This window comes from Daphnia carinata, chromosome 4, assembly GCF_022539665.2.
Source record: "Daphnia carinata strain CSIRO-1 chromosome 4, CSIRO_AGI_Dcar_HiC_V3, whole genome shotgun sequence".
Lineage (NCBI taxonomy): Eukaryota > Metazoa > Arthropoda > Branchiopoda > Diplostraca > Daphniidae > Daphnia > Daphnia carinata.
In genome coordinates, this window is record NC_081334.1 from 6,455,550 (window position 1) to 6,481,418 (window position 25,869).

The window sequence follows — 25,869 nt, forward strand, 5'->3', positions numbered from 1 at the left end:
TAGTCGGTGGTCTTTTGTTTGACTTTGTTGGTTTAGTCGTTTCAAGATTCCCCAGAGAATGTTTTTCCCCACAAATAAATGGGAAAAGATTCTATTTAAATATTTAGGTGATGAACGTTACATTCCTCCGTTTGTTTTCTCTGAGAAGAACTCTAATTTGGAGAAAAGAAATAATGAAAATTGAGACTGATCTAGACGCTGTTTAGCCATCACCTTTAGCGCATTGACGGTGACGTCGTCTGCTAGGTGCACAAGAACGGAGGAAAGTGAGCTCCTAGAGTTTTTCAAATGCTTTGTGCTGTAAGCATATGGTTATGCCTTTTTGGCGCCACCCACTTTCGTTGAGTTGAAAGTCACACTATAATCAAGTTTTGTTCTTCCTTTTAAGACGAAAACAGTCGCATGGCATCGTAATATTTCGTGCATCAATTAGATCGTCCGTTTTGATGAGAAAGTTTCCCATGCCCTGGTTGTTGTGGCACGCATGTGAACTCGTTAATTATCGACTTAAACCCGCCATCACGTTGCTACACTGCGTGTTTCTGTGCCTCAGTGCAACCACGTTGTCTGGCTCATCCGGCAGGATGGGTAGCATATCAGCACAGCCAAAAACAATGAGATATTGCAGCGCTGATGGCTGCCAAGAGTGTCCCCCGTCAGCAGTGACACCCACCAGGCCTTACTTCAGGACGGCCCTGGCCCGTTCTGTGTATTCCAAGATCCTGGTGGACGAAGAGTTCAAGAACTTCGACAGGACCAAGGTAAATCTTCTTACATTGCTTAACCCAGCTTAGTTCCATTTAGCTCCCACTTCTCCAAGGTGACGAGTCATTCGCAGCCAGTTCCAGATTGATGGGAAAACACTTGAGACAGTCTTTGATGAGGGGGACTGGCTTCAGTAATGAATCATAAATTAGTCTAGAGCTAGACAAACACAATGGCCGTGAATGGCGGTTTGATCTTAACCACATCAAGAAAATGAGGGCGCTCGTCCTTCGCACTGCTTCCTTGCCGCCTCCCCCGCCCCGCCTCACGACGCCAGCGTTTCACCATCTTCCCACTGGTAGTTTTGCGGTCGACTTTAATCATGTTTCCACCTAGCAATTACAAACTCATTATTATCGAAGCTATTTCTCTTCTCTCCCTCCCCCCCCCCCCTCACATCAGAATTTTCTTCTTACTACACAAGTCCAATTAAAAATCGTACATTTTCTTCTCTCTCACACACCCTCCCCTCATTCTGTTCCATTCTTTTTTTGTCCTGTGAGATATACGGGGAAGCAAATTAGAACACACACATACACACACACACACACGCATCCACTCATTTAAAGAGACACTTCCGTCGTGCGGCTTTTCGAAAAAAACAAAACAAAACAAAGTACCGTAAAAAGAACACAAGAACTGTAGAAGGGAATTATAGGTTTCACATTAAAGTTAAGAAGAAGAAGAAGCTGGAATCCTTTTGTTTTCTTGCCTATCTGCTTCATCTTAGCTGTTCCCATCGCATTCAATGCACTTCTTGTGAATGCTAAATTAGCTTCACTTTGGCGTGAAAGGAAGTAGACTCTTTTCTCTTTGCTGGTACCACACATACATGACTTATTGTTCTTCGTTCTTTTCGTATTCTCCCCTTTTTCCTGTTAGTTCGTTTCACCATTTTTTTGTCTTTTCTTCGTATTTCTCGTTTGAGTGCTACTGCCACAGAGTCTCCGGCACTCCCGATCTTGACGGGTTTTTAATGGCGGTAATTAGATAACGTTTGTTCTCTTAATCAGAGCAACGTTGTTTGACTTCCCCTCTTCCATTCCCGACAATAGCAAAACAAAAACAGCAAAGCATAAAAATGGTTTTCTTTTTCTTTCTCACGTTTTTTTTTGCTTCTTTTTTCTTAGAATGTTTTTGTTTTTCAATCACCTGCAACACCTTTCCTTTAAAAAAAAAAAAAATCTTAACAAGTCTTTACGGCGAAACAATCTCCAATCAGAGAAGAAGAAAGAAGTTCCGGGACTTGCTTTTCTTCTTTGATTATTTCTATTTATTAATTTTTTTTTTTTTTGCGTTTCCGTTAGTCTTTTTTTTTTTTTTTTGCGTGTCACGACCAGCGATTGGAAATGACGTCTGGCTGTGATTCGATTTCGTCTGCATCCTTTTGAACTCGGCTGCGCAAACAACCGCTGAATGCGAAACAAGTCGAACTGTGGTAAATGATTGACGTTTTAGCGATCGAGAAATACGCTTGCAAAAACGCGTCATTTTTTTTCTTTAAGGAATAAATTGACAATTCAACAGGAATAATCTTGGCAAGCGAAAAATGTTTAGGTTTTTTTTTTTTTTTCGCCAGGTTATTGGCCTTTATGTTAGTTGAACGGACGTCCGCCCACGTTGCGGGTGGCGCTAGCCATCAAGCCCGCTGATTTGTTATCGGTTATTGCAATGCCTACACACATACTATTATTACACGTGATTGTTCGTGTGTGACGCCGATGGCCATCATTCAGCCAAATGAATGGAAACCATAGAGAAGGTGAAGAAAAAGAAAAAAAAAAAGAAATAGCCCGTAATTTAGATTCGAGTTTAACACGACCAACAACAACACACACACACACACAAAATCGAATAAATGATATACTAGTTCTAATTTTTTTTTTGTTTTGTTTTGCACAGTGGTATAAGGTGAATGTTGAAGCTTTGGAGCCGGAGGCCGGCGAGCTGTTCCTCGAGCTGGACTCTACGGACGCGGAGACGCAGGTGTTTCTGGAGCGATGCCAAGAGCGTTCGGACGCCGTTTTTACCCAGCTCTTCCACCTGGTGGCCCGCACGCTTCTCGCTCCTTTCGTCAGCCAGACGTCGATTAACGGGTGAGCTTTCAAAATCAAACTATTTTTTTTTTTTTTCTTTTTTGCTTCTTCCTTTTGTTTTGTGTTTTTGGGGAAATTCGTGGGCGATTTGAAACGAACGGACAGGCCTTTCTTCTTTTTTTTTTTGTACGATTGCATCGCGTTGGGTGGATGTTGTTTGGGAGGGATGTGACGCCCCACTGGGTCGGTAATTGGCCTACCAGTCGGCCCCGCTCAGCTGAATTCACGCACGCCAGACAGAAGAAAGTCAGTCAAGACGAGACATATTCTTCTTTCGATACGATCCAGCGCTCGTTTTTTCTTTCTTTCTTTCGTTTTTTTTCTCTCTCTCTGTTCAAGAGACTCCGTTCTGTTTGCTAGGGAGAAAAGGATAACAACGCAACGAACGAACAAACGCGAACAAAAGGGGCAAAAAAAAAAAAAACTATTTAATCACGGATTTTTGGATATTTCCTCGAGGCTTCTTCCTCTTTTCCCATATTTTTTTTTTGTTAGAAAAAAGGTAAATAATAATAATAATAATCCGGAACTCACGGAGTTGGGAAAGGAAGGGGGGGGGGCAAGTGGAGCATCTGGAGGGCCCAATTAAAAAGAAGAAAACTCTCCCCCGCCAACAAACAACCCAATTTAAATGTTTTCTATTTTTTTTTTTTTTTTTGAAGTTGGAAAAAAGAGAAGAAGAAGAAGAAAATAATTCGTTTTTGAATGAAAAATCATGAAATATTGTTGTCGGTTGATTGAATCGAGCCTACTACTGCGCAAACCCTCCATCCATGTTGGCCCTCTTGCGGGCGGAGGAGATAACAAGAGATTGGGAAACACATTTTTTTTTTTGATCGGCATCGGCAAGTGTTTTTGAAAGATCTCCCCCCATTTTTTGTGAGGGGGAGGGGGTGACTCTCAAAAAAGAAAACGTTCGTCCCCGTGTTGCGTTGATTAAAAGCGATGTTTAATAGGGTGAAGGTTTAGGAAGCTCGTGCGCGTTCCTCTCTCAAATGAGGAGGAGGCAGGGATAGCGACGCTTGTCGGTTTGGCGTGATGTTTCGCCACCACCTGGCACTTAGGCGCGCGCGCACACACACACACACACACACGAATTATAAACCTAATCGTTTGATTTATTCAACAGGGCGCCGTCAAAACGGTTATTTTCACGTGTGCTACCCTTTATTTTTTTTTCTCTTCTTTCTCTCTCTTCTTTAACGGAGCCCCCCTAGTTACATCGATCCACCCGCCATTTTTTTTATTTAAAAAAAAGCATTTTACATATTCATATATTTTCTTTTGTTAACGTCGTTCTCCCGTTTTTATAATCATTTTTTCTTTTGGTGCGTGGAGCGTTACACCGTCAGGCTGATTATTAATCAAATCATACCACTTTTTTTCGAAATATATACGTAAAACGTATTGACCCCCTCCTCCAACCCCCTCTTTAAAAAAAATGTGATCAGTATGAAAAAGGTTTTTTTTTTTTCAAGTTTCGATCGAGATTTTATAGGGGTTTTTTTGTGGAACGTTTCGACCCAGCTGCCATTTTCTTTTATTATGACGATTTTTTTTGTGTGTGTGTGTATTGTTTCGTTGTATAAGCGTACCGTGTCCCCTCGATCGGCGTTGATAGCCTCGTAGTAGTAGACACGGAACTTTGTTAACACACCATTGACCTGCTTCTTCTTCACCCTCCCACAAACTATACCGGCGCTCTTAATTTATGTCGTTTCTTTTATTATTATTATTTTTTTTTCTTCCTCTTCTTCCTTCTCGCTATCGTGGTTCGTTGCTCCTATATATCTATATACTCTCTCTGTTCATTATATTTGATATTCCAATCGATATTTCGTTGTTAAGGCTTACGTCATTGGGTCTCTCTCTCTCTTTCCGTGTGTTTGGGTTGCACACAAATTTTTTTTTTTTTAGAAAGAAAGAAAGAAGGGGAGACGAAAAAAAAAAAGATAAATATAGTTGAAGGGAGAGAGAGAGAGGAAAAAAAAAAAGAAAGAAATGATGTGATTCGCTTTTGATTCCTCATCAGAGCCGAACGTTTTTTTTTCTTCCCCCCTCTTTCGTTTCTCGTTGTCATTGACAACACACGGCACGAGCCCCAAATGTGTACGTATCGATGTTGTATAATTTTTTTTTTTTTTTACCCTCTGTGATCTCGGGTTGAAACGAGGGATGTTGATGAGCACATTGGATTGTTGCTGAATCTTTTCGAGCAAAAAAAGAAGAAAAGGTTTTAGCGTTCCCCCTTTTTTTCGTTCTTATTCGTGTGATGTGTCGATTTAATTGCCAGTTTGATATGAATGCGTGAAAGCTTTTCTCTTTTTTTTTTTTTTTTGCCAGGAATCGAATAAAAAAAAAGGGTTTCCTTTTTGTCGCATGTAAATGCATCGTTCGTAAAGGGAATCGATCGTTAGTCGCATGTAACACCATCTCCCCCCCCCCTTCTCCTTGTGTCTACTGTCAAAGTGACAGAGAGTCATCTGGTGCCAATTACCAAGTCTGATCGGAGTTGTAGAGCGAACGAACCCACACCCACTTGCGAACGCGCGTGTACACAGATCTGCGCGTAACAAAAAAACGAATATATATATATATATATTTTTATTTATTTTCTCTTTTTTTTTCTCATTTTGGGGAGTTGCAACGATTAAGGATCGAATGGTGCGTAGCTATCATTTCCTTTCTCTCTCTCTCTCTCTCTCTCTCTGACGGTTCTTGTTTCACGTTCCTCCCTCTTCTTTATACATTTCATTGCATTTCCTCATCTGTGCACGCTCCTGTCATCGGCTCCATGTAATAGAAGATAAAGGGGAGCTTCAAAAAAAAAAAAAGAGAGCTCTCATCGAAAAGTGCGTCTTCAGCGTCTTTTTTTTTTTCCACACACACACACATGCAGCAGCAGCAGCAAAGAGAGAGTAGTATTGATCGCTTTTGATTTTTTTTTTTTTTTTTTATTCATCTCTGTTGAGGCGACATTTTCCATCTGGGAGGTTGTTGGTGATTTCGCCATGCCTCCCCACCCTCCCCACTTCTCGTTTACGTGATTCCTAGTATGTGCTCGTCTGTCGTGAAGAGAGAAATCTATTTATTATTATTATTTTATTTATTTTTTTTTTTTTTATAAAGAAACGTATGACACTGACTAGTGTGTACGAGATAGATTTGTTTCTCTTGTGCCTCTTTCCTTTTTTTTTTCGGTTCGAGACGGCCGTGTCTGATTGGATGTCGGATGTAAAGAGAAATTCAAATTTGATTAAAAATGCGTTTTTGCTTTAATCGATTGCAGTGGGGAGGGTTTCGTGATTACTTTTTCTTTTGTGGAGCAATTTGAACAATTCTGCTTGGATTTTTTATTGCTTATTCTCGATGGAAATATTCTAATTTAAATATGGCGTCGTGATCGATATATTTGTATATATATATATATTTTCCTATTGGGTTTGAGTTGCTGGACGTTGTGCGTACGTATACAAAGAAAGATGAAAGAGAGGCAAAAAGAGATAGAGAGAGTGTGTGTATGGTGTGTGTATCTATCCGGCCGGAAACGGAAGAGGGTGGGAGATGAGAAAAAAAAAGAGAAAGAACGAACGAACGAACGAAATGGTTGATTTGTTCAATCTACATACGCGATTGAAGAAGAGAAAGGGGGGGGGATAGAAGAAGAAGGAGAAGAGCAGGAAGGCGTAGATATTACAGACAGAGAGATCAATGATCCAGCCAGCGGCCATCTTGGACTTGTGAGTTTCTTCTTCTTCTTCTTTCTTTTTTTCCTTCAAAAATAAAAATAAAAAAGGATGGCCGCGTGTGGCACAATTGTTTGATGTTTGAGCTCCTCTTTTTCACCCTGCGCCAACATCCGAAAGGGGGTGGAGTGTATCATATAAGATGGAGATCGCCATATTACCATAGTCGATGGCCGTCTTTTTGATACAAAAAAAAAAGAAAAGGGTGGGAGGGATTGGCTGCTGGTCTCCAATGGATCGGCGACAGTGGCGCCCTTCGATGAAGACGAGAACACACATGGGAGGAGAGAGTGAGGGTGGGATTCTGGCAGGCGCTCCTTCTGACCACACAGTGACGCTCTCCACGCATATCCGCGTCCGGATTAGAACGTCAAAGGGTTAAAGCGACGATTGGTTCATCATCATTGGCGACAAAAGGGGAAATGGGGGGGGGGGGGGTTCTTTTGCTCCCACTGGGCGGGGCTTGTATATTTAAAAGGGGACCTCTGTGTGTGTGTGTGTGTGTGTGTACCCCCCTATTCTCGAATTATGCGCACATGCCCTCGCTAACCCTTTTCTATTTTTTTTTCTTCATTATTTACGTAGCCTAGTTGTATACGCACAATAGCCGTGGCAGAGCACGACATGCTAATGAGTTTCCTCACTGGTTGACGAGATTGCGGCACGACACGCACAAAATAATAGACGAACAAGCGGAAGGGGGGAGCAAGCCAAAAGGGTTACACGTAGAGGGATAGGGCGGAGTTTTGATTTATAGCTCCCCCCTTTTTTTTTTTTTTTACTTTGCCCCCTCTTCACGTATGCATATTGACTCGTCTGCGCAACCCCCCCCCCCCCCACTTCTTCTTCCTTTTATATGGAAAAGAAAGTGTTGGCCCTCCCCGGGAGTTTTGCAGTGTGTGTACACATTTAGGTGGGCCTTTTGTTATATCGATTTTTGTTGTTAGGCCTCCTCCCCTTTTATTGCTCCGCTTTATTTCGCTCAGCATCCCAGCCCGTCGAAGACCATGCCCCCCCCCCTCTCTCTTTTTTTTTTTTTTGCATTTGCATTTGCATTCGCCAATCAGATTTACATATTATTATTTCAACCTTACCGTGCTCTTCTTTCTTCTCCTCTCGTATCTTCTCGTCGTCGTCGTCTATTGTTGCTAACTCGCAGTCCGCCATCGATGCGCGTTATTTCTTTTCACGAACTTTTGATTGCAGCGTTGCCGCTATTGCGCGCGCATTTGTTTTGTTTTTTAAATCGGAACTGCCAACTATTTTTTATTAAATTGCTTTTTTTTTTGTCATCATTTGAAATCGAAAAGAGAAATTAATTTTCTTTGCTTTTGGAGGAAGGGTTGGGCTGTGTTTGTTTGTTTTGTTTTGTTTTGTTTCCCCTCTCAGTCTGGGGAAGGTTTCACGGAGAAACGGAGCGCGATTCCAAAGGGGAAACGGATAAAAATATGCCAAGCGAAATGGAAAGGAAAAAAAGAAATCACGTAGTAATCTATAACATTTTTTTCTTTTTTTTTTCGCGTGATTTCTTTCTATTTCATTCCGCTTTTTTTATTTTATTTTCGCTTTTTTCATTCTGGTGCATTACCCCGGGCTGCGCATCTTTTTCCCTGAATTGAACGGAGCTTTGAAAGAAGGGGAAGAAAGAAAGAAAGAAAAAAAGAAAAAAAGAAAGAAAAAAAGGTTTGATGGCTGATGAAATTTGCCCCCAAAAAGAAAGAACCATCATCTTTTCATCTTTGTGCATTTTTCTTCTGCTTTTCATACGTTTCGCTGTTAGCGTATTTGATACGTGAAAGCTTAAAATTTTTCTTTTTTTCTTTTTTTTTTGTTTCATGAAATTTCATTCCCGATAAAGTTACAGGCAAGGATTTTGATTTTTTTTTGATTTTTTTTTTCAAGGAACGAAGGGGGGGTGGGGGGAGTTCGAATGACACGTTAGATACGGTGCCTGATGGATGAGCTGGTTTTTGTATGATTTTCTAGGATGTAAGTGGTAAACAAATGAGATGGCATTTTGCGCCGTCAGGACGCGAACGTATTTATTTGCTGCGAATTCTACATGTGCGTTGAAGATCGTGTTCTTTATTTTATTTTTTTTTCTCAAACGGATGAAACCCGTCGGGTGTCGATCGTTTAAGGGCGTGTCCCGCTCCCGCTTGTATAGTAGGAGCAATGCGATGCTTGGCGAGGAAAGAAGAAGATCAATGGCTTCTTTCGTTTCCCTCTCTCTCTCTCTCTCTATCTCTTTTATTTCCTCGTTATTGCGTCTCTTGCGCGCAGACACGCACGCACGCCGGTTTAACCCAATAGGAGGCGTAAGAAGAGCTCGAGCCAAGCGTCCGTGTTACATTAGAAGTGTAGGGAAAGAAAAGAGAAAGGAGTGGCATCATCATGGTCGCAAAGATTCTTTTTGTAGTAAAAAAAAAAAAAAAAAAGGCGTTTTGATTTTATGCGCACGCCCTTTGTATAACCGGACGGATTACGTGCTCGGCCATGTACCTCACAATTTTTTTTTATTATTATTATTCCTCTCGATGCCTCCGAGTGCGTGGAAAGGAGGACAGGTATTACGAGTTGATTGCGTCTGGACGCAGCAACTTAATTTTTCGAATGAAAGTGGGAGATGGGTGACGTCGTGTTCGTCAACCACAGCAATCTCTAACTCGAATGGCTTTTTATGCTAATTGTTTTTTTTTGTTTTTTTTTTAAGTTGATTTGAAGGTGTACCTGTTTTTTTTTTTGTTTGTCTGTTGCTTAGCTATTGGGAGAACAAAAACTGAGCGATGGGCATGAATATTCATGTTGTGATTGTTGTGTGAGACTTATTTGGAATTTCGAATGCGCAACCCCCTGCCATAGCGTTAATCAGGAATTTTTTCTTTTTTCCTCTTTCTTCTTATCTAGCGTAAAACAAGTCGTGATTTCACCTTGAGCATCTCGACAACTGCACGTAGGAACCAAACAAAAAAAAAAAAAAAAAGTTATAACCCCCCGTCTTCTTAATCGGAGTCGATGGGGGGGAAATTAAAAACGATAAAAAAAGAGGAGGAATAGACAACAAGAGAGATAGCAACACGAAGCACATCGATGAATATTCATGACCCCTATCGTTGAGTGTGAGGCAGATGAACGCCGCCGGTGAGGATGTGTTTATAGGCGGGCGGGTAGCACACACACACATACACGCATCGTGTCGATTGTAGGAGAAGCGCGTGCCCCGGTCCCGCCGTTATTCATTTTCTTCCGTTTTATTTTTATTTTTCAAAACACAAAAAAAAAAAAAAAAAAAAAAATTTTTTTTTCTCTTTTTACTTTTGAAAAAAAAAAAAAAACATTGAACCGCGCGTCGCGCCGTATTTTTCATCATCGCCATTATGGTCATCATCATCATCATCATTATTATGATGATGAGGCGCGGGAGCCGGAGCAAACGCGTTTCACGGCGACGGTTCGGTTCGGCAACGTGTACGGCATGGCGTTTCTTTTTCCTTTTTGGTGTCGTTCATCATAATCACCACGGGCAGCAGCACCGTCATTATTATTTAAAAAAAAAAAAAAAAAAAAAAAAAAAACATTTTTCCCTTGTTTTTTCTTTTGGTTCTTTTTCATTTCGTTTGCTGAAACGATTCATTGCCTTACGTATAGGTGCGTTAACTTCTCGTGGATAAAGTACGGACACATTAGCCGTGTGTGTGTGTGTGTGTGTTTCTTATAGATATGCGGCCGTAATTACGGATGCTAACGAAGCTTTAAAAGAAAAAACGTTTGCGCTTCGAGGGAAGATCTCCCCCCCCCCCCCCCCCATTCGCTCCTATGCTAATTAAACGGTGTGTTCTTTTTCTCTCTTTTCTTCTCTTGTTGTTGTTTGTAGATGGAGGAGAGTTAAGGGACAGAAAAAGAGAAAAAAGGAACACGAAAATGCGAGAGTCGATAGACGCCTTTTTTTGCGCGGACGTAGAGCCAGTGTTGAAATTCTTATTTAAAAAAAAAAAAAAAAAAAAGAAAAGTCTCTTCTGAACACTGAACTCCTCCCATTTTTCTATTCTCTTTGTGGCGCTAGGGATCCCTGATGATTATTAGGCTAATTATATTGATGATGATGATCGGCAGGCACTGCCGACGGCCATCCGATGGAAAGACGATCGGCGAGACTCTCTCATGCGCCATCTTCCATTGGCCCTACAAATATATGCGCTCTGCGTTGTACATCTATTTTTATTTTATTTTATTTTTTTTTATATTCAGCTACTACTACTACTACGAGAACCACCGTGAGGCTTTTCGTTCCCTAAATCTTCCGTCAGCCGCCCATGTTTTTTTTTTGTTTTTTTTTTGTTTCCTTCGGTAGGAGGAGGAGGCAGAGGAGAGAGATATGAGGGAGGGGTAATTAGTAGTCTTTCTATTGCTCGGGCTCGAACCTCACTCGTCAGTAGTATTTGAGCTTTTGATTATGCAGATCGGCGGGGGCATCGGCGCAAGCGCGCAAGCTCCCCGCCACCAGTCTATCCACACGTGCTTATTAGCTGGGCTCATTATCTTTTTTTTTTTTTTTTCTTTTCTTTTATTCTTTCATTTTAATTTTTTTTTTTTTTTGTTGTTGTCTGTTGTTGTTTTGTTTAAAAAGAAAAATTCGAGAAATCGTTGGAAATGTGGTACTTGACGTTTGGCCGTGGTGCCGTGAAACGAATGGAAAAATTGGGGAAACAAAAAGAAAAGAATTGATAATTTTATTCTTCTTTATTATTATTATTATTTTTTTTTTTTTTACTCGTTGAAAAATTTAAGACGATGATGGCCAACAATTAGAACGTTCGAAATGTCAGTTCGTGTTTGAAATGCTGGGGCCCCTTTTTTTTTTATTCTTGAATAGCGTAGACAAGAGTTTCCAGACGTGAACGTATTCATGAGCAGATTTCAATTCAATGATGCCGTGAAATTCGTTTCGTGTTGGCCATGTAACTCATACAGGGAGGGTACACACTTGCGCACACAAAAAACGATTTTCCTTGTTTTCTTTTGCATTGGAATTATGCTAATTTCATTTGCACCAATAACCAGTAGAATTGAGGCCATTTTCAGAAATCATTTCCATTTTATTTCTTTTTATTTCTTTTTATTTCATTTTATTTCATTTTACTTCTTTTTCTTTTGTTGTGTTATTGCAACTTTTACCATTAAAAGGGATACTGAGTGATGTTAAAAAGGACCCACCGGAAATGAATGCTCGCTGACACACTGTACACACACCTACACACACAAGCGCATTTTCTTTATAATTACCCGTGAACTTGAAACCCCTTTCGGCGAATGTGTTGATTGCTATTTAACACATTCACACACACACACACACACACAAAAAAAAATGAGATCTAAGACGAACTGGAACTGATTGTTGAACCGTCCTCCCCTTCCCCCATTTTATTCAAACACCTGAAAGCCTCGCAACGACCGCCATTCGAGGTCGTGATGCTGCCGGTTGGCGGGACACCTTGAAAACAATGCCGAAAGCGATTCTCTCTGTGTGGGTAGCAATTAAAAAGCGCACAAACAAAAAAAAAAAAAAAAAAAAAAAAAAAAAAGGCGAAAGGTTTTTCTTTTAAAAAGAAAAAAAAACTGAGTTGAAAAAGGGGGGGGGGAGACGATGTGTTGAGTGAACCTTAATTTTCATTAGATGCCTTTCTTTCTTCTTTTGGGCTATTAAAAACCGTCACGGCTCCAATTGGACGTGTTCTTTTAGAAAGAGGGGTGGTGGGTGGGTGGATGGAGGTGTTGAGCCTCTTCCTTTTTTTTTAATTGAGGATTTCTTTGCCTTACAAAAAGGGAATAAAAGATGATGATGCTTCTATACTGTATAGCGCAATTGAATTCTTTTTTTTTTTTTTTTATCCCTCCGTCCCTTTGCGAAGAGCCTGAAAGGATAAGAGCTTTCCATCATGAAACGATGCCCGCCAATTGACAGTTCAATCGCTAGAAAACGAAAAGAAAGGCAGGGAGGGTGCGCATAGTCTATTGAGTTTACTCTTATATAAACTAACCCTCATATTTTACATGTATTTATCATTTTTTTTTTCTTATATTGAACTTGGGGGGGAGATTCACATCGTACACACACACACATATATATATATATATAGATATATATACTGTTGCGATGAACACCCACTCTTGGAGGATCGTTCTCCATGTTGATGTGCTCGCCACTGTTTTCTTCCGGCACACGATGGAGTAGACGAGATACGAAAAGAAAGGGGAAGGGGGAATGTTATAGATTTTTATTTATTTTGTTTTTTTTTGTTCTATTATTTTGTCTTGCGTTCCCATTTTCAGACGAGCACAAACACATACACACAAACGTACACAGTCGAGTGCATTTTTTACATTACGTTTTCCGTGGAATATTAGAATACGAGATGAGAGAGAGAGAGAGATTGAAAAATAAAAAGAACACACGAAAAAAAAGGGAAGGGGGAAGATGAAGGAAAAAAAAGCGAATCTAGAAGAGGGGGTAAATAATAATCGTTTGAACTATAGGGAAAAAAAAAAGGAATCAATAAAAAAGAGAAGAGATGGATATGTATTTGTGTGTAGTGTAGAGCAGCCGGTTGTGATTACACGCAGAACGAAATGATGACGTCATGAGAGCCCCAATCTGTCGGGCTTTCGGGAGAACGAACCGTGATTTTGAGTCCGCTTTGCCAGAGTCTACTCTCTTTCCTCGCCCCTCTTGAAAAAATACCAAAAAAAAAATAAAAATAAAAATAAGAATAACAAAAGAGAGGGGACGAAATGTTTTGAGAAGAAAAGAAGGAAATCATAATAATAATAACCATACTGTTTCGCTGTGCGCGCTTTTAGAATTCACGTCGAAAATCACGTTCCGTTCGAGAATCGTGAGCCGTTGCTTTTTTTTTTCCCCGTTTCTTAAATACTTCTTCTTCTTTTTTTTTTTTCGCCCGTACCCCAAACCGACGGGGGGAAACAGCAAAAAGAAATTGGCCCAGCACACACACACAACAAAAAATGATTGTGTTATACACAGACGCAACGAGTACAATATATAGATTGATGCAGATGTATGTGTGTGTGTGTGTGTGTGTGTACGTACGTACGTACGTACGTACGTAACGGTCGTGTGTGCGTCGGGCTACAAAACCGAAACAAAAAGGGAAAAAAAAAGGATGAAACATTTTTTTCTTTTTTATTTTTTCTTTTTAGAAAGTATAATAGCAAGTAGTTGTGTGTGTGGCAAAAAAAAAAAATCAAACACAAAAAGTTCCCGAAAAAAAAAAGAAAAAACCCCGAGACGTTTCGTTCCGGTTCGCGTGTATTATGTGCTGGGCTTTTTTTTTTTTTTTTTCCTTGCCCCTCTTTTTTAGGGGGGGGGGGGGGATTTTAACGGCTCGTAATTAAGCATGATTAATTCCCGCCGTCTAGTAGTCGTTATTTCATTCTTGGCTTCCCCCCCCCCTCCTTTTTTTTTTTTTTTGTTGTCCCGTTCTATTCCAATACGTTTTGACGTCTCGTTTGCCACCTTTGAAACGTTAAATGACGTCACACTTGGGGCAGGTGGGTGGGTTCGGTTCTTATAGCTCGGACAACCCCCTTTGATTTTTTTTTGTTTGTTTGTTTGACCACCATTTATGATAGTCATCTGAAAACGAGGCTAATAGATAACATTGAGTTGGCGATAGTGGCATGTCTTCCAAATGCACAAACAAGCGATTTGAAAGGGGGAGGAGAGCAAATAAGAAAATAAATTAGAATAGCAACCGAAAACAAAACAGAAAAAATCCATAAAACTGGGGATCTGCCCCCTTTTTTTTTGTGTGTGTGTGTGTGTGTCTTGTTCTCTCACTTGTCTTGGGAAAAGGGGTTTGATGCGGCTCACTTGAGTTGGGAGTGTTCGGTCAAGAGCCTTTTTTTCTTTTTCTTTTATGTGTGTATGCAATTGGTTCCGGCCGGATGAACTTTTGCTTCCTTTTTTATTTCACGTCCGTGCATTGACCGATTTGAAAATTTTCGTTTGTATTTTTTTTTTTTTTTTTTAAAGAAAGAAAGAAAGAAACGAATAGAAGTCAGATTGCGTCTTATACCTTAAACATACCTAAATAGCATGTCTCATCAACGTCGCACCAATTCTCCCACGACGCCCATCTACACGGCCACCCTCCCACCGCCATCTACCCATAAAGGTGGGAGGTGGTACGAACTTCTTGTGTGTGTGTGTGTGTGTGTGTGTGCGTCGAACAAAAGCCTCTTTGATTACCCATTTTTTTTTTTCGAACAAAATAAAAGAAAGGAAGGATAAAATGCCACGTCTCATTACTATCCATCATCATCATCAACATCAAGGACGTTTTTCCTCACCGACTCTCAGACTCGTTCGGCCACATTCAAGCGTGAGTAAGCGCCGTTTTCTTTCTTTCGTTTCTTATGTTCCTCTTTTTCTCATTTCCCCCCCCACTGTCGGCTTCTTCAACGTACCTGTGCCGTCAGCGCCGCCGTTACAGCGATTAACGGCTAATTGTCTTTGAGAGTTTTCTTTTTGATATTATCAACAACAAAAAAATGGAGAGGGGGGGGGAGGAAAGAGATAAAGGAAAAATAAAAAATGACGAACCGAATCTAACCAAACGTGTGTTGTGTAATAAGAGTAGCGTAAGGCGTAAGTAGTTTTTAAGAAAAAAAAAATAAAATAAAAAAGAGGAAGCGTTGCTGGCCTAATCGTGATGAGGTCGAAGGAGCGCACGATGTTTCCTCCTCCTCTTCCTCCTCCTCCTTTTTTTTTTGGAATTTCCTTTGACATTTGAAATATCCGGAAGTGGCCAGTTTTCGTTCGATTAACAGTTTGATTTGCGTTCATTTTCTTGTTCAATCAAGACGCTTTTTGGTTAATGATAGAAGATAAGCTACTGGCGTTTCTCTCTAATGCTCAGTTGTTTTTGTTTTGTTTTGTTTTTTTCTTGGAAATAAAACAACAACAAAAAAAAAATGTGTGTGGACAGGGAGTGTGATAACAAACGAGAAACCACGAGCCGACAACACTTTTTCCTTCTTTCCACCTCGTCTCGTTTGCCATTGAAGCGTGGCGCACGTTTGCGGTCGATTTCACGTTTGTCTCTCCGACAAACGAAACAGAAAAGAGGTACACGAAGAAAAAAAAAAAAAAAAAAAAAAAAAAAAGAAATGTCGGACGTCAGAATCATTTTCACCTCGAAAAACAGAAATCGATTTGAATTTAAGCAAGAAAAGAAAAAGAAAATCATTTGCATTTTTCGTGAGGTTGTTATGTATACGTATTTACGCGTAGATACATCATGGCGTTTCCGGGCAACGCCCACAAGCGTTGGTGTTAAATTGTCGCACGCAATCGGGGATCGTTTTTTGTTTTGTTTTTTTTCTTTTCTTTTTTTTAAATGTCAAACTTTTCGATTTTTTTTTTTTTACCCGTCATTGCAACGAACGGGCGGCGAATGATGCCCGTGAATGTTGGTCACGCTTTAGTGAACAGCAGCCAAACTGTTTGTTCTTGTTTTGTTTTTCTTTTCGAACGAGTTGACTCCACCCGCGTGTCGTAGAAGGAGGCAAATCTATTGCGTGATTCAGTGATTTCTCCATGGCACTGCCAGATATTCTCGATATCACATGTTCCAGTCGACGAGAAGAAAAGAAAAAAAAAGATATGATGATGAATCGCACCATCAAATTCAGCCGTTTCTCCCCTTTTTTTTTTTGTCGTCTGCTTGACATCCGCACAGTTTCACGTTTTATTTTTATATTTAAAAATAAAAAGGGGGGGGGGAAGGGGGGTGGCTAAAAGAATATAAGAAGACGAGTGAATAAATCGAGAATGGACTGTTTATATTTTTTTTCAAAGTGATGAGGAGACTTTGTTTTGATGCCGTTAGCGCAAGTAACACGCTGTTCCAAAAAAAGAAAAAAGAAATGCCAACACGCAGTGCCAGAGTTCGTTTAGTGGAACAGTTTGAAACATTTGCCGATGTGTACAATTGCGTGACGCGATTATTGCCCCAACCTCGAACGAATCACGAAGTCACTAGACGGGCAAACGAAATCAAGAAAAAAAAAAAGGAAAGGGAGGGGGGGAATGGTTTTCTTTCTTTTTGTTTGGCCATAATTGCCACCCGTGATGTGAACGGGTGCGGTAAACACCTCCCTCGCTCGCTCCCGTCTTCTTCTTATATTTTGTGCTTTTCTGTTTAACTAACGACGCCCGTGTTTTTTTTTTTTTTTTTTTTTTTTTTTTTTGGGGGGGGGGAGGGGGTTCAAAAAATAAAAAAGAAACGAAATTTTCGTCATTTTTGATTTTCTTGTTTGTTGCACGCACGCAATCGGCCTGCGGCACTTTTGACGGGTAACGAGAAGCCTCATTACCTAAGAAACTCTTCCCTCTCCACCCCCACTTCTCGCCGTCGTACGTTGCCAGCCGATCAAAACGGAAGTGCTTTGTTACGATGAAGATTGTTATTAGAATTATATATATATATATATATTTACTTAGCCAATTTTTGTGTGTGGGGGGGGGTGTTTTGTTGGGCCAACTGGGACGCATGTGCTGCTACCTATGGTGTCGTTTTTGAAAGAAAAAAAAAGGAATTATATTTCCTTTCCTCGCGTTTCTAAAGAGAGAAAAATGACCGAGGGAAGACGTGAATAATCAAGAAAAAAAAAATGGCCGCGTGAATGTAACACATCAAACGCCATCGGGTTAGCTGTTAGGGGCAAACGCGAGCAAATGCCCCCTTTTTCTTTCCCCCGGACCTAACTCTCTAATCATAAATATTGATAAGAGCTTTTGAGCGAGGCCGGTCGTGTCGTGTGGTCAATGCCTGTAATTATAGGCCATTTTTTTTTTCTCTTTTCCTTTTTCCTCTTCTTCTTCTTCTTCCCTTTTTTCCAATTTTTTTTTTGATGAGGTTTGTGGAAGGTGGTTGCACAATTAGCGACAATAGCCAACGAATCGGAGGGCCTACGTTGAGTTGCGATGACACGTTTTAGAGCCATCGGGAAGTTGCGCAAACCGGAACACCACCAACTCCCGGCCTCTTCTCCTTTTCTGGTGGGTAAGAGTTTCTTGACGGTGTGGGGGCCCTCCCCCCACTCTTACAACACGTCGTGAAATCGCTCAACCTCTCCCCCACACCACCTCCCGCGCATCCCTTTGCTTTCTTTTCTTATTTATCCCCTGGTTTATTTATTTTACCTTTTCAGAGTCAGCTGCTCTCGGATATCCCTCAATCACGATCCATTTTTTTTTTTTCCCCTTTTTTCTAATGTCTCGTAGAATGATGACAAAATGCAAGAAGGTACTGGAACATCATGAAAAAAAAAAGGGGGATTTAAAAAAGAAACGTTGTCCGATGATGACGTTGTTTCTCACGCTGCCGATTGGTCATGACGTTACGATGACGTTATATTTCGTGATTTTTAATGGACATTAGAAAGGGGACCGTATTCTAATTAGGGGAGCACTACGTTATTTTTCTTTTGGATGGGTGCGTGCTGGATGAACTTGAAATTTCGTTTGGATATCAGTTGGCTTTCATCCTTTTTTATGAATTCGTGGCTTTTATTGATTTTCTTTCTCTTTCCATTTTTATGTATTGGAATTATGATGATTTCTTTTCTGCGTGCCGTACACACTCTAGCGGAGAGGTTGCGCAAGCGAGGCTCCCTCATCTCGAATGAAGAAAAAAAAAAAATATTTTTAAATCAAATAGTAAAATCTCTGCTTGAGGAGAGGAATAAGGGCATATCTATTGATATTGATAAACATGCAAATGCAAGCTGCTGGTAGTCTCGTATGGTAACTGCTAAAATGTGCTACAGTCGGGTGTGATGGGGCGTGTGCTAGCGATTTTTTTTATTTTTTTTTATTTTTATTGATTTTAGATTTGGTCCCGTCCAGTTTCCATTTCAAATGGGAATCTTAAGCCTCAAACCCCTCTCCCCCCCCCCCCCCCCTCATCCGTTGACACTCTTTTGCCGCAGGGAAAACAATTGTATTCACTTGTTCCTCTTCTTCTCCCTTTCTCTCTTTTATCGCAATCATCTTCTTCGCTGTTTGATTGATTCCTTACAATATGGATATGAACTGGGTGATTTGATAATTATGACAACGACATCTAGAGGGGGAACAAACGAATAAATTTCGTCTGCTTTCTCGTTATCGTGCGGCACATACTTTCGGTTGGTAAAAATTGAAAAAGAACAACAACAAAAAAAAAGGCTTGGCTCTCTCTCTCTCTCGCTTTGCGCAATCGTTCGATCTCCTCTTGTTATTATACCTAGCCGGCCCTTGCTTGCCCGCCCTCGAACTGCCTCCCATCCACCACTCTAAGCAAATGATGTACACACACACACACACACACGTAGATGGGAAACAAGACGCAACGAATGGAAGGGGAGAAAGGAAATGAGAAAAAAAGAACAGGGAAGTACACGGAATAGTAGTAGAAAATGGCATGTGATTACATTGTCTCCGACATGATGGAACAATTTGAAGCGCGCCCGTCCCGACGACAAGGAGGAGGAGACGCATCCCCACCCACCCGCCAAGACAACTGGGTGGATGAGACAACTAAATAGTTATGGAATCTCGTCACTCCTGCGACGACCATAACTTGCCTGTTCCATCTCAATTTTCGAGACGCAACGACCCAGTAATGTTACGTCAGACACGATTCCAGGATTTATGTTGCCCCGCCTTCGATCCCCCTCCCCCCCCCCCACTTTTTTTTTCTTCTTTTAAATAGCCATTTTCGTCAAATTGGTTTAAGTTGTTTGCCTTTATTGTTGTTACGAACGTTTGTAACGATCCGCGTTGTGTGCAAACAATCTTTCCAATTTAAAATAAATTTATTTATTTGAATTTCAGGATCTTGAGAAGAGGATCGATGTTCGTCATTTCCGACGGGCAATTCCGGAAGCTCTTCCACCTTGCCGATGATTATCGAGCCGAACGGATGTTGGACCTGGGCGCTGGCGATGGCGCTACCACCGCCTTACTGGCCAGCATGTTTGGCAGCGTTCACGTCACTGAAATGTCTTGGCCCATGAAGCGGATCCTGGCCGCTAGAGGCTTCACGTAAGTAAAACCTCATTTCTCATTTTTTTTCTTTTTTTTTTTTTTTTCTTCTCTTTTTCTTTTCTTTCTCTTGGCCGGCTTGATTTATTTTTATGTTTTGTTCAACGTTTTTGGTCGGCCGCTCATCTTTTTCTGACCGTCACGACCGTCGTCAGGCACCTGTCGTTATGATGATGGCGCTATCATCACGTCACCACGACCAGGTCATTAGCATATAAATCGGAAAATGTGAAGGATGGCGGGGGGGCACATTTTAAAAGGGTCCAAGAAAAAAAAAAAATAAATAAATAAATAAAAAAAAAAGGGATGCGGCAATTGGAAGAGGCCTCGTATTTTCTCATCGTCACATTCTGAGCATTCCGCGCTTCTTCTTCGGGGGCCCGTCGTCGTTCATCATTAGAATAACATAACCAAAAATGGGGGGGGGGGAGGGAGCGAAAGTGGATTAACTAGCCGTTGAATAAGATAAGAACAGCCCAACCTGCAGGCGGGAGTATTTAAAAAAAAACCAAAAGAAAAGGAGGAAGAAGTCAAAAATATAAGAATGGAGATTGGATTTAAAACAACATCAACAAAAAAAAAAGGGGTGGGATTTAAACGTCGTGCGCATAACTCACGCAGCCCATCTTGATTGAAATGCCCCGACTCCGTCGTCATTTCCCATCATCATCAGCTGCTTTGTTGAATAAATATTTAAACATTTTGTTTTGTTTTTTTTTCTTGTGGGGGGGTTTTTGAGGGAAAAGAAAAAAACGAATGGAATGACAACCATTTTTGGAATTTCCTTTCGGCCGATTCAAAGTTGGCCATGTTTTGTTTTTTTAAAACGGCTGAGAAAATCAGGAAAAAAAACAAAAAACGGTGGCAATTGAACCGTGTTCAAATCACACGGTGGGTACGTAATCATTCATTTCGCGCTCTTTGACTTGAAAATGGTCATTTTCAAAAATTTTGGTTGTTTTTTTTTTTGGTGGGGGGGGGGGGGTTTCCAAAAATAATGGCGATGAATAAAAGAAGAGAAGCCAAAAATGATTGCTTTCGCTAAATAGCCTATGAAACGTGTGCATGGCTTAAGTATTGCGCTTTGTGTGTCTTGGGCTGTAACGACCTTGCGTGAGTGATGATCACTCGTGAGACACACGCTGACAGACACACGGCTTACAAGCATGTTTTTTTTTTTTTTTTTTTTTTGAATAATGTATCGGGTCGTGCTGTATGCCATTCTAAAGACTAACATCCCCGGGCCTCCTCATTTCTTAGTTTCATTCAAGAAAAAAAAAAAAAAAAAAAAAGAACCGCACAGACAGGTAGAAAGAACAAAAAAAAAAAAAAAAAAAAAAAAGAAAGAAGGGAAATCATCAATTCACGATGATAGGCGCTAGTAGCTCTCTATCTTCATCTTTTACGTGTTATGTGTGTGTGTGTGTGTGTGTGTAGTATTTATATATATATATATATATATATGAATTTGCATTTCCCTATCACGGTGGTGTGTGTATCGTTTTTTTGAGAGCTGGAATTTTTCTTTCTTCCCTTCGTTCAAAATCGGTTCTTCATTGTTTTTTTTTTTTTGGCGGCTTATGGTCGGGCTACGAATGCCCCGGATTGCGGATTCCGGAATTTTTTTCTTTTCTGATGTATTCAGCAGGCAAGAGTGAACGGCATCAGCGGCAAAGTATAGACATTCCCGGCGCTCCTTCTTCCATTAATCGTTCTTTTTCTATTATTATTATTATTATTATTATTTATTTATATCCCTCGCTTCGTTCAGAGCTGCCGTTGCTCTGTCTTCGTTCCAATTCATCTCTCTCTTTCTTTCTCTCTTTTCTATTTATTTATTTATTTCCTTATTTTCTTGGGTTCTTTTCTTTCTTTTTTTTTTTTCCTATTTGATGAGGGAAACAATTCGAAGCATTTCCCTTTCGCTTTTTCTCGTCGATTATTATAGATAACAGATGATCGAATTCCCTGATAAAAAATATTTTCATATTCATGTGTTGTGGAGAGCGACATGGGAAAATGGGAGGGAAATAAAAAAAATGAAAAAAAAAATAAAAATAAAAATAAAGAAACGGCATAACAAAAGAAGGAAATCAGTTGGATCGAAATCGATCGATCGGCTACGGACCTCCAGTATTGTGTAGTTTCACTATTTGCACTGTACACGCACACACACACACACACACACACACACACACACACACAATCCAATCTCAATCTATTAGTTTCGATTGTCATCATTTAAATCCGTTTTTCCCGTCCCTTTTCTGTGTTTGATGCGTTTTTTTTTTTCCTTGGTGTTTTCAATGATGAGAGATGAGCGAATGAAATAAGAAAAAAAAAACGGGTTCAATAAGACGTGAACAATCCGTGAAGCGGCAAATTTGAAATCTACTAGATTTTTATTTTCTCCTTTCTTTGTTGTTGTTGCTGTTGTTTTTTTTTTTTTTTTTTTGGTCAACTATTTCGACATTGCGGCTTTTGTGTTTGTAATGCGACGAAAAAACACCGAACCGGAACCCCTTGCGCTGAAATTTACTTTTCCTTGACACGGCCCAAGTCTCTTCTCATTTTCGGAGGCGATAGAAAACAAACCGCCTGAGCTTCCCCCCCCGCACCTCAAAAAAAAAAATAATATATATATATATATCCCAATCGGCAATCAACGTCCGTTTTCTCTTCCATTTTTTTTTTTTTTTTTTTTTTTTTTTTTTTTTTGTTTTGTTTTGTTTTGTTTGTTACCGATGGGGGCGGAGGAACTTAGTTTATGACACTCTACATCCTAGCGCTGCGGTGTGTAATAGTTTCACGTCGCCGATACACCAATTACATTATAAAAAAAAAAAAAAGAAGGTGCAACCTAGTCGTGGAAAGTAAAGAAAAAAAAAGCGACATTTATAAATGCAATAGTTTGGCATTTTAAAAGGCGGAGCCGTTGTTGTAATATCATTAAAAAAAATATTCAGCTAAAAGTTAATCGAATCCATTATCAATTGTTACGTTCATTTTTTTTTTTTTTCTACCATACCTATTATGAGGTATAGAGAAGAGAAAAAAAAAAAAAAAGAAGGAACCTATATATGTACTCGGTATTGATCCGAGTCGAACGGAAGTTTGGGGTTCTCCTATTTAAACTCCCTCCCCGCCTACCCACCCGATTCTCTCGCCTTTTTTCGCTGAGGCTTTTTTTTTTTTTTTTTTTTTTTTTTTTAGTGTCTGTTGTGTTTGTAAACATGTGTACAGTTTAACGAACTTCTTTTCCGCTCGTCTTCACTGCGTAACGAGGTAATTGCCAAGTCGCAACGTAAGTGTTCGGCTTGCTGCTTATTTCTCCATAACTAGTTATTTTTCTTAAATAAAAGAAGAGGCCATTAAAAAAAAAAAATGCGAAAGGGGGAGGGCAGGGTAGTAGGATCGAAATTGTATTTTTTTTGTGTGTGTGTGTGTGTGTGTGTAGAATAATATTCGGCGGTTCCTCCTTGTTCAAGGCTCTCCATCTCACAATCGAGCCCGAAATAATAATAAAAAAAATAGAGAGAAAAGTTCGTTTTCTTTTGTGCATATAAAACACGGCCAATTAGTCTGCTAACTACCCGCTCCGCATCCGGATTATATCTCTTGGTAGATGATGTTAAAAGTAAATGAAAATGTTTTTTTGTTTTTGTTTTTTTTTTGGGGGGGGGGGACATAGAAAACATGTGTGCTGTGTTTGTACGTTTATTAAGATTCTTTTTGATTGCCTTTTTTTTTTTTTTTTTGAATCTCTTATAATAATCATAAATAACAAATGACAGGATTGAGGATGTCGAAGGATGGAGCCAACGTCCAGATGGTTACGACGTCATATGCGCCCTCAACTTGCTGGATCGGTGCTCACGTCCGCTCACGCTCCTCGAACAGATGAAGACCGTCCTCAAACCCAACGGCTTGGTGCTGGTGGCGATCGCCTGGCCTTTCCGGCCTTACGTCGAGTTCTCTTCCACCGGAGATCATCAACCGGAACAGGTGCTGGACATTGAAGGCCAGAGTTTCGAGGAGCAGGCCGTCAGTATGATGCGAAACGTGCTGAAGCCGTTGGGTTTTCGGGTCGTCTCTTGGTCGCGATTGCCTTACCTGTGCGAAGGTGATTTGGAGCGCACCTTCTACCATTTGAATGACATGATCTTCGCCCTCAAATCGGAATGATTTTCTTTTTTTTTTTTTTTTTTTATTAACTTGGGAAAACCCTTTTCCTAATTTGTTTCATCCGTCGCTCATTCCTAGCATTCCTTCTAATCATTCTGTAAAGGTAATCTTTAGCCCCGCTAGATGGCAGCACGACTAAAGGTCAACCTAAGGGTAAATCAATGGTTATCAATCAAAAAAAACCAAATCTAGACGATAAGAATTCCTTTTGAAAAACAAATGATACTTTTAATTGAATATTCGGATGTGAGATAAATTCTTGCCAAAAAAACACAAAAACCTTTTGTATCGGTAGAGAAGGGACCCTTCGATAAACTATCAGCTGACAATCTAGAAATTATTATTATTCTTATCTTTTTTGTCTTGAATCGCCAAACATAATTAACGTGACGATCAAATCAAATGGTACGTACAAGTTTTTTTTTTTTTTCTTTTAAATGTTTATCTATTCGACCGCCAAATGAATTCAATTCTTTTCTCCATTTCAGATCGTGTCGTAGAGTTTGTTTTCCCCCCGTTGTCTGCCAAAAAACCACCTGCCACACCGTCTGTAAATGACGATTGTGTAGCGCAAAACGCTTGAACGATTCGAGAGCATTGTCATTTCATACATTAACTGAGAGACGGGCAGACGCGACGCTCTTCACTGCTCGTTGATGCCACCGTAAGCGTGACAGTTTCACTTTGTTATTATTATTATTATTATCATTATCATCATTATCGACACGAAGCGAAAATAAGAATTCGTGTGTTTTTCTTCATCTTTTTTTTTTTTTTTTTTTTCTTGTTCAATCCCATTGTTTAGGTGCGCCGCAATTTCCCCAAAGAAGAGGAAGTTAATGAATGCCGTAAAAAAAAAAAAAAATAAGCAACACGGAAAGCAATCTTTATATTGAACCAATTATTCCGTTGCTGCTGGAAATGGCAGTCGTTTACGTATACGAAAAAAAAAAAAAAAAAAAAAAAAAAGAAAACATGAACGAGGAAAAAGCGAGCTGTCGGTGTTGCCATAATCATATACGGACGTATTCCGGCCAACCGGTTAATGCAACATTTGCGGTAGTGGCTTTCAATCGGCACTCGCCCGTTGTCGCGAGTTATTTAAAATAAAAAAAAAAAATAAAAGAAAAGAAAATAAAGGACTTCAACCTATTGACAAGTTTCGAAAAAGAGTTGCAGCTCGGGCTGAAAGGTAATCATAAAAATAAAGATATGTTTGGACGTATTAATCTTTTTCCGATGGAAGCCGTAGCGGAAATTGCGGTACCCTTCGATGGTCAAGTAGGATGCCGAAGAAGTTAGACGAAAGAGAAGAAAGAAAAACAAAAAACAACAAAAAAACCAGTTGGAAAATAACAAAAATAAAGGCCGCGCTACTCATTTTCTTTTTTTTTTTTTTTTCCGTAAAAACAACACCAACCGACCAAAAATGTGTCGGTTAAAAACAAAAATAATTGCCGGGCGGGGGGATTCCTTTTTGGCTAGAACTTTTTTTTTTTTTTTTTTTATATTTATTTATTTATTTTTATTATTATAATATTTTTTTTTTAGGTACTCTCGAACTAAGTGTGCGTGCAATGCGTCTCGGCTCCTAACAAGTCAAGTACTATCTCATGCGTTGATGCGTGAAGCACCGAACCATCAAGCACTGTCGATACAATTTGAAAGTTACATTCACCCTTTTTCCATTTAGGGAAATACCAGCGGCGTTTTATCCTTAACCGACAGAAGATAGGAAGAGGAAGAATTAAGGAAAAAAAAAAAAAAAAAAGAGACAAATGAGAAATTAAACTTGCGCACAACTTTTAAGGCGAATCATATCAAAAGAAAAAAAAATGTGATTATGAAATCAAGTTTTTTTGTTTTTTTTTTTGTGGAGAAACAACTTGACCACAAAGTCGTGAAGACAAGGTTTTTGTATTTTTTTTTTTTATGTCCCCCCTTTTTATATATATATATATATTCC

The 25,869-nt window shown here is 39.9% G+C and overlaps 2 protein-coding genes across 2 annotated transcripts in view; both read left to right on the plus strand.

Annotated features, from left to right (window-relative positions):
- Positions 1 to 216: 216 nt before the first annotated feature.
- LOC130687367 (protein-L-histidine N-pros-methyltransferase-like) lies at positions 217 to 25,397 on the plus strand. Its single transcript, XM_059495109.1, has 6 exons — positions 217 to 300; positions 389 to 761; positions 2,668 to 2,861; positions 19,509 to 19,718; positions 23,513 to 24,308; positions 24,392 to 25,397. The coding sequence occupies exons 2-5, from the start codon at positions 447 to 449 to the stop codon at positions 23,901 to 23,903; spliced, it is 1,110 nt and encodes a 369-aa protein (XP_059351092.1). The 5' UTR covers positions 217 to 300; positions 389 to 446; the 3' UTR covers positions 23,904 to 24,308; positions 24,392 to 25,397.
- LOC130687365 (actin, muscle) overlaps positions 519 to 25,869 on the plus strand; it is a 29,555-nt gene continuing 4,204 nt past the window's right edge. The window contains exon 1 of the mRNA XM_059495108.1: positions 519 to 523. The gene's annotated coding sequence lies outside the window, so the exon portion shown is untranslated. The remainder of the gene's footprint in view (positions 524 to 25,869) is intronic.

What these genes read in the sequence shown, in the direction of transcription:
- LOC130687367 (XM_059495109.1), top strand. Translation starts at nt 447, where the DNA reads ATGAGAAAGTTTCCCATGCCCTGGTTGTTGTGGCACGCATGTGAACTC. An exon ending in AGAACTTCGACAGGACCAAG is followed by an intron (nt 762 to 2,667) that starts GTAAATCTTCTT and finishes TGTTTTGCACAG; the next exon opens with TGGTATAAGGTGAATGTTGA. An exon ending in AGCCAGACGTCGATTAACGG is followed by an intron (nt 2,862 to 19,508) that starts GTGAGCTTTCAA and finishes TTTGAATTTCAG; the next exon opens with GATCTTGAGAAGAGGATCGA.